Below are 12,006 nucleotides of genomic sequence, written 5' to 3'. Positions count from 1 at the left end.
GGCCAGGGAAACTTTTTCAGAGTTAGACTGAGTTTCATGGGCTGTTGGCTGGGTGCGGGGGGAGGGGGGTGTAAAACCAGGACCTGTTTGCAGTGCCCCCAAAAATTAGGTATAATTACAATAATTACAATTGGTACTGACAACCTACCTGTAAGTTCCTAGTATATGGTAGGGCATGTAGGTCTAGAGAGGCTCAGTAGATTTATGTACTTAAGTGTGCAAATCTGTGGTGCCTCTTGTCATTTTAAAAGCCAGCCCTGACTTGCAGGATGCTTTTCAATTTAAAGTATATGCAAATTTGACTTTGGAATTAAAGGTAATTCCAAAACTCAAACTACCTAATTTTTATATATATCACCCCTAAGGTCTCTCCAAAGTACCCCAACATGATCGAGTACTCGAGGATGCCGGCGTGAGGTGGAGTGATACAGCGATATTTTACATTGACATTGCGTTTGGGACACAAGACATCGGATTAGTGTGCTGAAACTTTCCACCCCTAGAGAGATTTTAACCCAAGCCGGAGGATCGTGTGGGTCGGAGATATCACCACACGTGAACGGTGCAAAATACAGCAAATCAAGCCTTGAAAAAGTTGCATGTACATATAACAAGAGGCGACGAAACACATGTTGGCTTTGGGCTTTCAACCAGTCACATGATTGACTTACCAAGAGGAATCATCATATGAATTAAAGGCTGAAGATTCTAAAGAAACCTGCTTTGTGCTGTTGATTCATGTTCTTTTATATGTACTCTGTTACTATTGTCACATTGTTATTGAACTTGAAAATTCATGTGTGCTAGGGAATTTGGTGAATAGTTTGCCCGTCACTTTAGGTACTGCCTGGAAAGGTTTGTAGTGATCCTTCAAGTGGAAGCCCAGATAAATTGGGTGTCATAAAATGTGTATTTCCACGCAGTTTCCCACAGGGATTTTAGACACGATTACAGCCCGATCTGCTAAACCGAATGACACCAAATTTGGTAGAAAGCTAGATCTTGTTTCAGTTTGTTTTGTGATTTGGTATGAATTTGTTCAGTGGTTTTAGAATTAATAAAGTAGAAATATGTATGTATATCTAGAGATGTGGAGCCACAGTGGATCTTCCTCAGATTCACTGGGGATCCTTGTGCCAACGGCAATGCTGTGATTGACTGGCCGCAACCTGAGAGGCAAGATGCTGCAGCCATTTTGTGCATCAGGACTTGGTCACCTGTGGGGGGGAAATACAATTTAAAAGTGATTAAAAGCGGTCAGAGTAACGGGTACCCTGATCCCATGGGACTGATGGAGGGCACTGTGAAATAATCCTCATGGTAAAGAAATTGTCCAAAAATGTTTTTTTAGTGTATGAGGATCCTCAGATCTAGCCAGATCTGCCCAGATCCATGAGGATCCGTGGATCCACTCAGAACCATGGACACAGACCCCAAATAAAAAAACACATATACCTACTACCAGACCCACACACCTACCCAGACTCTCTGACCCACACATTCACACACCAATGCAAACACCCACACAGCCACTCACACACCCACTCACAGACCTACTCACTCAACCACTTACACACCCATACAACTACTCACACACCAACTCGCAAACCCAAACAGCCACACACACACACACTCATAGACCCATAAAAGCACTCACACACCCACTCACAGCCCACACACAGACATACACACCTGCTCACACACCTACTAACACACTCACATACACACTTACATACCCATATAGCCACTCACACACCTACACAGTAACGCACACAGCCACTCACACACTCACACACAGGCAGTGATACCCTTATTGAAATTGTAATAGCTTTTGTTTGTATTAAATGTGTTGTTGTTTTAGTATTGAACATATGCAATATACCCAGTAGACCCCTTATTCGTCCGAGTATTCACGACAGCTCCATAAAATTAATTAAAGAAAGACTTGGTGGATTGCATTTATAGAAAGACTACATGGGTTACCACACCTTTAGTTTTAGTTTTAAAATATATAACAATGAATGTGTGAATAAAATATGTTTATAAACTTGTGAAAATGTATATTAGTAAATTGAACTTCTGGGTCAAATTATAGCACATTTTATATAAAAAAAAACTGTGAAATTTATTGACAAACCAAAGGTTACAGGGACGTTACAGTTAGGAAACAACATTACAAAAACATTGAAATTCACACAAGAAAACAAAGGTTATGGGGACATTATACTTAGGTTCAGATTTTACACACACAAAACCATAGAAATTCAATAGTTATAGTTGTCTGAAGTAACTATATTTCGTGCCCTAAGATAACTATAACTCGCACCCTCACATGCACTGCTAATTACCTAACATATTACATCCCTCATGACATCTTCTATGACATCATTGATAATATCACTACTGATGAGCATGGCAGGGCTGTGATTTGTGAGTGATCCAGGGAGTTAAAAAAAAGGCGCAATATCAATACTTTCCTTCCTTAAGCTTCAAAAATGTCTTCTCGCCTAAGAGGCGAGGTACATATTTGCCAGGGGCCACATGCATAATAGCCAGTTAGCAGAGGCAGGGGCAGTGGTTAAGCTCTCTAATACATTTAAGGGAAAGGAATTTGGCTCAATGTCAAACGATCTTTCAAGATGGGCACCTTTTTAAAGATTTTCTGAGGGTAGTGAAGGATTTTAAAATCTGGTAGCAGGTACCAATTTTTAGATAATAACTTTACAGTTATTTTATTATCTGTGTTGTAATTCATTATGAATTGTGGTACTGAGTTCAATTCTAGTTCATTTTCACTTGCATTGAACCTGTCAAAATACAGATTCTCAGTATGCTTATGAAATTTGATAAAAAACCTTTCCACAAACAATAGCCAAAAGATGTGGCGTAGTCAGTACTTTTTGATACTGTTCATGTATATACTATGTAAGCATCATTTCAAAATGGTACTGAAAATGATAGTCCCTTATAACTGAATAGTGACATCTCAAAACAACCTACTCGAAAGATTCTTTTTCCGTGGCTTCTGCTTTTCTCTTTTTGAGAAGGCTGCGATCTCTCAAACGACGTGTCGTGATAACTGTAAAAGCCAAAGAACAAGGAAAGGTACGGTTAGCTAAGTCAGATGTGGACCTTTCAAAAACAGTTTGCAATAATCAGAACAAAAATAATACATAAACTCACCATGAACAATCTCACAATAATGTACTAGAAGAAAAGCTGTCCATGCTGTTGATTACCCCATTAGGATTTGTGTAAATAACTTTAGAAAAACACAGTGCAAAAGTACTCAATTTTCTTGCCAGGTCTATGATTATCCCCCCCCCCCCCCTCCCCACCCATTCACCGCCTGCCAAATAGTAGAGAAGCAACTAAGAGTGCAAAGCAAAACTTTTAAATTATATATTTCATCCGGCTCACCTAACATGGCCTTATATCCTGCTTCCAAGAGTTATTCCAGTTGTTAAAGGCCCTGAACCCACATTTTTGGCCTGAGCCACACGTGGGGGTCCATAAAGAAGGAGATGGCCTTTAGCAGCTGGTATAGCTGAAATCAGAAGGGCTAGAAGTCTTTAGAATATTCAACTCACTGACTCACTGACGGAAGAGTGTTCTAATTAAACAGGCAGGGACATACATGCATTGGAATGCTGGACTTGAAGACCTACACCAGCTCTGGAATACCATGGTAAGTACTTTTGTACCTCCTCAATTGGCTACTGGTGTACCCTTGTAAGTCTCTAGTGTACATTACTAAGGTACCCAGGTCATAGGTACACCAGGATTCCCTCATTGACTGCTGCATGTATTGTGCCACCCATGGGAGTTCACTCAAACTGTCACTACAGGCCTGCCATTGCAGTCTGCGTGAGTTGGTGCCTCTCATGACAGATATGTTTTTTTTTATACCTGTGGTCCCTAGACTTAAAACCTATAAGTCACCCTTATGGCAGGCTCTTCAGTCCTGAGGGCAGGGTGCTTGGTTATAAGTGTGAGGGTACCCCTACATGAGCAGGATACCCCTACAAACCCCGGAGCCTATTACCCAGGCTTTGTAAGTGTGGTCAGCCATTTTAATACATATAGTGGACATCAGTCATCAGTATCAAACATGTTGGAATCATGCACCGACACCGATTCCAGTGTTGGAAGTATAATTGATCCCATGTACTAGGGGGCTTCCTTGGGGTACCACCCTGTACTTCTGGTAACAGCCTACCAGGGAATGACAGGATTCTAGTGCAGGTGTCGACCACAGACACGATTATGCCCTTCTGCTGCTGAGAAAAGCATGAGCATGGGAAAGTAGAACAATAAGTTTCATGTTGTAGGGAGATGTGACCACCTGCTAGACAGGACTTAGTGTATTGGGCTTGGGTGGGGGCGCTAGACAGTGGTCCCCTGGCACTATTAGTAGAACACAGAAGTTTATTGGTACCCAACCCAATGGCATACCCACCAACTGCATTGAAGGGCAGATTTGGTGCCCTCCTTGCATACTCCGGTTTTAGTCCATACAGGGAGTCCTTTGCTCCTGGAGCAAAACTGGACAGAGCACATTAGAGTATCCCCCTCTGTCCATCCCTTCCTCTTGGAGGGACCCTTGAGTTGTTCCAACCCTTCCCTTAGGGTTCATAAGGACTTTCCTATGTGTGGGTCCTAAAATTCGTCATGGGACAAGACTCAAGACTAAAACCACTTCACGCTTCGATCGTCTGTACCCTTGGACTTCAGTGGACTTTTCTTGGAACCAACACTGCACTAAGGAAGAGTCCTGCTGCTCCTGATCTCACTGTTCTGCAATTCTTCTTCATCATCTGTGTCTGTGCTTCTTTTAGGATCATCAAAAGACCTGTGGGCATCAAGGACACCCAAAGTTATCTCCCTTGGAGTGAAGGAGTCTCTCCCCTGAATCTGCAGGCACTTCAACGAAGCGTACTGTTCCGCTGTTCCTGTGGTCCAAAGGGCTTCCTGAGGCCCAGCAACACAGGTGATGGTTTTACAACTCCCTCGAGGCCTGACCTGCCTTCTCTCAATTCTGAAGCCAGCATCCCTCATCTAAACCGCTGGAACCGAACCCCTGTGCACCACGTTGACTTGCTGTTGCCAAGAATTGTTGGCTCTGCACTCCAAAGATCTTTGGGCTGCAAGAATCTCTAGCATCTCTTTCTGCCAAGTACAGTGTACCTCACAGCATCTTCTGCACCGTGGGCATTCCTTCTTGGTGAGCTACTCGAGGTCCTCTCGCGACTACTGTTCCTTAGCCCGGTGGATCCTCCTGTTAATGTTAATGTTAATGTTAATGTTAACAGGATTTAAAAAGCGCACAAATTCTTGGGGTTGTCTTGGCACTGCGAATGCAGTAAGCCTGATCAAGTGTCAAATTCTGGAATAACCAGTTTTTTAGTCCTTTCCTGAAGATGGTGAGGGAGCTAGCACTTCTAAGCTCACTCGGAAGAGTATTCCAGAGTTTGGAGGTGCCATAGAGAGAGCTGCGGCCACCCCAGTGAGATGTTCAGATTCTAGGTACAGTCAAGAGTCTGGCCCCTGTAGAATGGAGTTGTCTGGCTGGTTGATACCACACAAAAAGATTTTGAAGAAAGGAAGGACCTGTGCGATTCAGTGCTTTATAAGCCAGACACAGGGCCTTAAATTTGATGCGTTGTGATACAGAGAGCCAGTGCAGGCTGCGAATCTCTTTGGATACGGATTTGTACCAAGGAATGTTGACCAGTAGCTGTGCTGCTGTATTTTGAATGATCTGAAGCTTTTCTAAACACTGCTTCTATGTGTTAAAAAAAAAACCATTGCAATAGTCCAGTTTGGACTGGATTAGCGATGTTACCACAGTTTTCCTAGTGTCCGCGGGTACATAAGGAAAGATCTTCCTTATTTTCTTAATTAGAAAGTGGGAGGCGGTGACAATTGCATTTGTCTGAGAAAGTGATAATTTATTGTCAAACCATACTCCCAAGTTCTTAGCCTTGAACTCTAGTTATGGTGATTCTCCCATCTCTGCCGACCACCACAGATTGCCCCAAATTGGATGCCATTGTTCAGAAAATTAGGACCTCAGTTTTTTCAGAACTGAGTTGGAGACAATGTGTACTCATCCATCTATGTTTTGTTCTCATGCAGTTCTGAAATTGTTGAGTAGGAGGGGCCTGATTTTTACATGCAGCCACTACTATCTAGGTGTCGTTGGCGTAAGACGTCAGACTAAACCCAAAGTCTCAAATCAGAGGAGCCAGTTCAGATATGTAGACATTGAAAAGAGAAAGGCTCAAGGAGGAGCCCTGTGGTACTCCGCACGAGAGGGTATAAGGCTCTGACTCATACCCATCTACCGATACTGTTAATCTCCTGTCCTTGCGAAAAGGAGGACAATAGGGCCAACTCCCACACCCCTGACCCCAAGACCCTCAAGCCGCTGTTGCGGGAGAGGGTGATCTACGGTATCAAAAGCGGCTGACAGATCTAGGAGCACAAGGGCGGCTGTGCCTCCTCTATCCATCACCGCTCAGATCTCCTCTGTGGCTTTAATAAGTGCTGTTTCCGTACTGTGCTCTTGGCGAAATCCAAACTGGGAGTGATTAAGCAGGTTATTTTCCCGAATAAATTGGGCTAATTGAATATTCATGATTTAAAAAATATTTGGGGCTGGCAACGACAGCCGGGCTATAGGTCGGTAATTGTGCGGGTTAGTTACACCCAGGTTGGGTATTTTTAGCAGCGGAAGGATGGAGGTATCTTTCCATCTAGAAGGAAAATCGCCAGAGTCAAACATAGAGTTAAAGATTTCTGTGAGTCCATGGCTCACCAATTCCGCTATTTCTTTCAGAAATGCCAGTGGGCATGGGTCAGAGGGGATCCCCACTTTGCTTCCCTTATATATTTTTCCCCTGCTTCAGTTGAAGTGGGGGCGGAGCTGAGCAACGTGTTGTTTTCAGAGTCAGGGGTTGTCGGTTGAGTGGTGGAGAGGTGAACTGATGTATCCTCAGAGACCTTGAATATGCCCAGGACTTTGGCTTTAAAAGCAGCTGCAATGTTGTCACAAAACTTTTGGTTGCCCTTGATCCCTGTGTTTTTGGGTATAGCTAGTTAGTTTACTACTGCAAATAGTTCCCTGGAGGAGTTTTTTGCTTTCTCGATCTGTTTAGTAAAATAATCCATTTTTTCTGATATCAGTAAGTTTTTATATTGTGTTAGGGCATACGCTTTTCTCTCGGGTGTGTGATAATTTGCTCGCCAACACCTTTCTAATCGACAACACTTTTGCTTTTCTTTCTGTAGTGCGTCAGAGAACCAGGGGGCTGAGTTGGTGCTCCTATTCCCTGAGTTTTTTTTGTTGGGCACTGAGGCCTTAACTGCGTCATTAAGCCATTCAGTATATTTGGTGACAGCTAACTCTGAGTGACTGTTTAGTAGTGGTCTCGAGCCCTCCAAATGTGTACGGAGGATAGTTTTATCCACTTCACTCCACTCTATGTAGGTAGAGGGAGGGGGCTTAGAGGTCCCTCTGAGCCCAATAGTGGAGACTAGGAGATTGAACATAACTAACGAATGATCTGACCATGTCAAAGGAAGTATGAGTTCTTGGGCTGAGGTAAAAATACCTTCTAGCGTGTGCCCCGCCTCATGGGTGGGGGTCTGGTCTAGTTGAGTTAATCCTACAGCTTCTAACGTGTCTAGAAGTACACCGGTCTCCCTATTGTGACTGTCTTCAAGGTAGAAATTGAAGTCTCCGAGGATGGTGAAATCATTGTTTAAAAGAGTGGGATCTAGAAGGCTATCTAGGTTCAGAGTGAAAGTGCTTCTGGTGCCTGGAGGATGGTATAATAAAATGCCCCTGAAGGTCGACCTTGGGCTGAGTTTGGAGGCAAAATGAAGAGCCACATAAGAGGGCTTGGAGGTAGAATGGAAGGTTACTGGGAACTGCTCCCTGAAGATAATTGCTACTCCGCCCCCTCATTTTAGTAGCCTATCGACCCTGATAGCCTGAAATCCGATAGGTGTTGCAGTGACAAAGTCTGGGTCGGAGGAGGCATCTGCCCAAGTTTCTGTAATAAAAAGTTTATCTAAATCAAAGTTGGAGATCATATGTGTTATTTCATATGTGTGCCTTGCCAATGATCTGACGTTTGCAAGGCCACAATAAATTTCAGCACTCTCTGGGAGTTTGGATGAGTTGTAGCTCTGAGGAGGTTTGGGGGGCTGAAAGGCTCTCATCCTTCGTGGTTGCAGGAGTGTAAAACCACAAGGACAATTTGCCTTTTCTTCACCAGGAATTAATGAACAACAATTATTCTCTGGGTTATTAAGGAGGAGTAGATCCCTTGCTGTGTATCTGAGCATATGGGGATTCAAAGGACCAGGGGTTGTGGCCCTGGGCCCGGTCCAGGCGCAGACAGGCTTGCCTTAGGCGTTACTTCGGCGGTCCCGCACCATTTGGCCGTTAAATGCGGAATCCCAGTAAACGACTAGACCACGTCCAAACCGGAAGTGCCTGGTGGGTGGAAGTGAGGAGGAAGTGGTAGAGGTGGGTCCGCCCTCCGCGCAATCGGCACAACAGCTGTGACGGAACGGGCTCGGCCCCCACTCAGCACAAGGAACAGGTTAAAGTGCAAATGCAAGAGATTCCGGTGAGTAGCGGAATTACAGTTTTAAATTAGCAGGAATAGATGTTTAAAAAAAGCGATAATAGTGAGGCAATGTTCAGAGAAAAAGCAAGCACAGTAAAAGCAATTAAAACACACTGCGTGAAGCAAGCTTAAAGAGGTTGTGCAAGGCGCCAGCAGGGCTAACTTGAGTCCGCTGCGCGTCCGCACCATCTGGCCGTTAAATGCGGAATCCCATGGACGACTAGACCGTGTCTAAACTGAAAGTGCCTGGTGGGCTGAAGTGAGGAGAAAGTGGTAGAGGTGGGTCCGCCCTCCGCGCAATCAGCACAACAGCCGCAGTGAAACGGGGTCGGCACCCACTCAGCACAAGGCACATGTTAAAGTGCAAGTGCAAGAGATTCCGGTGAGTAGCGGAATTAAAGTTTTAAATTAGTAGCAATAGATGTTTAAAAACAGTGATAATAGAGAGGCAATGTTCAGAGAGTAAAAGCAAGCCCAATAAAAGCAATTAAAACACACAGCGTAAGGCAAGGTTAAAAGAGCTCATGCGAGGCGGCAGCAGGGCTAACTTGAGTCCGCTGGGAATCCGCACCATCTGGCTGTTAAATGCGGAATCCCGGTGGACAAGTAGACAACGTCCAAACCGGAAGTGCCTGGTGGTCTCCTCCTCCTTCAGAGGGCTCCCCTGCTTGCTCGGGCCTGCTCTGGCTCTCCTGCTGTTTGAGAGTGCCTTGGACCTTGGTGGTTCGAACCTTGCTCCTTCTTCTAAGTTCTTCATGTCAGTTGGGGCTACCAAGGCTTTTTGGTTCTCCCCCTAAGACACTAAACCCTAGTGAGTGACTTCCTCAGCATCAACTGGTCCTCACAGCTGCAGAGACAAGGACATTGTCAACTCTTCTGAACCATCTGACATCGGTGGGCATTGCTCTTCTGTGCCCCCTGGTCACTCCTGAATGGCATAGACTCTGTCCCCTCTGCTTGCAGGTTCTTCACTTCCATATTCACCCCTAGATTCCACCAGACTTCTTCAACTTCTTCTCCAGAGGCCCTTTTCTAAAAGTCTTCCATTGGTGTCTGAGGAGGTTTCAGATGTCTCTTCACACCTATGAACCTGGCTTCCCTAGTGTAGGTAACCTGGTCTCCGGGGCATCCATGGGTGGGGTGGCTTTCCACCCTTCCATCTTCCAAGGGAATTCTTCGGGGTCCAATGGGAAGGGTCCTTCTTCTGCAAAACTGCAACCATGACTTCTCCATTGACTTCCTTTGGCCTCGGTGGGGTTCCTGGGTACTTACATTGGGTGGTTCCTTGTGTCCCTCGCTCCTCTAGCTCTTGTAGTCCAAGGTCCATCCTCTTTTGCAGTTTGCATTCCACTTTCTCAATATATGTACATTTTGCTACTTACCTTATTGCAATTGAAGTATTATTGTGTATTTTTGTTGATATCTCCAGGTAGGAGATATACCAATGTGTTAGTGAGTGTTGTGTAATACATAAAAGTATTTTTATATATACACTGTGTGGTTCTCTTTCATTTACCATACATCCTAAGGTTAAACTGGTAAAACAAGCTGCTTAATACGCCTTCAAGATAAGCCTAAAGGCTGCTCTCGACAACTACCACTTTGAGAGCTTCCGATGGTTATCAAAGATTTTATTTATTTATTTGCAGAGTTTAATATATCACTGGCTAGTCCCGGAGGTATCAGAGCGCTTTCCATGAGGATTAGCTAGTTACAAAATCCTGTCAGTTACAGGAGCCTAGTATAACATAGGAAAAAACTGTGTTACACAATAACATGAGTTACTAGAGCATAGCTTAAACATATACACACATCCTATGGGGTATAGAAGGAAGAGGGGAAAAGTAAAATGGGGTTGCACTGAAGATCGAGTCAGGAAAGTCCAGAAAGGGGGAAAGTAATTCAGAGGAACTAAAAAGACAAAGTAAAAAGTCAAACAAGCCGGCTGATTCGTGGGAAGGCAGGGGAGGAAGGAGACACAGCGGTGAGATGAAAGAAAGTCTGTCCAATGTCTAGCTGGGTAGGTGATGGCCGAGGGCGAGATCCACAGCCAATCTGCTCTATAGCTTCCTAGATAGCTCCACCCAGCATCAGCCATATTGCTAGGTCTCCGCAAGATCACTAAAATCCCCATAAGGGTTGCCTGTGTTATTGCAAGGTGCATCACTTAAATAAGTGGCAATAGGTGGCAGGAGAAGAGACATTCGTAGTAACCTAGAACCAGAACCAGAATATCTGTGGCATGCATGTTCACCCCAAAAGAGGTCCTGTGGCACTATTAGTAGATAACAGAGGTTTATTGGTACCCAACCCAATGACATTTGTTTTATTGACCTTAGAAGAATGTAAGACTCAGTGAGCCCACTGGGATTTGAATCTAAGACCACAGGTCTAGTGTATTCCCAACTCTGAAAACAGGCGAAGAAACATCATATTCTTTATTTAACACCCAAGATATAATGACAGTGCATCTTCATCAGTTTTCCCTCAGCAACTGTTCCCTTATCTTTTCCACATTCTAAAATAAAACTTTTAGTCAAGGATTGGCTACGGTAGCCTTAAAGGATCGAAACCTACCTAGTCACAACATAAGAAGAATATTCCCAACATAACACAATTTCCCTCAAACAAAACATAGCATGGATTTTAGCAATACAGGGAAAACATTGATGAATTGACAACGTATTAACATCAAAAGAGCAAGACCATAGCTAAAAGCACATGTATATATATATACATTTACAGGCACATGCATCAAGCGATTTTGGAATCGCAAACGGTGCGAATCGCAAAATTCGTCCGTTTGCGATTCCAAAATCACTTATTGGGATGCATCATTTATTTCTCATGTATCGCAATTTAAGAAATCGCAATTTTTTGCGATTTCTCAAATTGCGATAGCATTTAAGGACTCTCAAATTTTGCGATTCCTTAAATGCTATGCATGATTTAATTTAATTTGCGAATTCGCAATTTTGAAGGGAAAAATTACCATGAAGTAAACCCTCATGGTAATTTGCGAAAAGTTTTAAAAATGCAAATAAATGCATTTTTAAAACTTACATGTTACACACACACATGCCCTTGGGACATGTGTGCTTGAAGATGAAGACCATGCGGCTCAGAGGAAGAGGAGGCACGGAGGAAGAGGCACTGGCCGCCAGAGAGTCGGAAGACACCTGTGCAGGCAGGTAGGCGATCCCTTTTTATCTTTGAGGTCTCACAAGTGTGTATGAACATAAGTGTAAGAGGTAAAGGGAGAGGCAGCCATAATACAGACGGAGAACGTGGGATCGCGCAAAGCAAAATGAATACAAAGCAACCGGAGAAAAAATTGAGACATCATTTGAAAAAGAAGTAATGG

General features: G+C 43.9%; 1 protein-coding gene across 1 annotated transcript in view; it reads right to left on the bottom strand.

Annotated features, from left to right (window-relative positions):
• HEMGN (hemogen) overlaps window positions 1-12,006 on the bottom strand; it is a 240,913-nt gene that overhangs the window by 138,944 nt on the left and 89,963 nt on the right. The window contains exon 2 of the mRNA XM_086961845.1: window positions 3,001-3,079. Coding sequence (XP_086817971.1) covers window positions 3,001-3,079 — 79 coding nt within the window. The remainder of the gene's footprint in view (window positions 1-3,000; window positions 3,080-12,006) is intronic.

This window comes from Lissotriton vulgaris, chromosome 3_1, assembly GCF_964263255.1.
Source record: "Lissotriton vulgaris chromosome 3_1, aLisVul1.2, whole genome shotgun sequence".
In the NCBI taxonomy this organism is placed as follows: Eukaryota; Metazoa; Chordata; class Amphibia; order Caudata; family Salamandridae; genus Lissotriton; species Lissotriton vulgaris.
The sequence above is the reverse complement of the archived record's forward strand: the minus strand, read 5'-3'. Positions and strand labels throughout refer to the sequence as shown.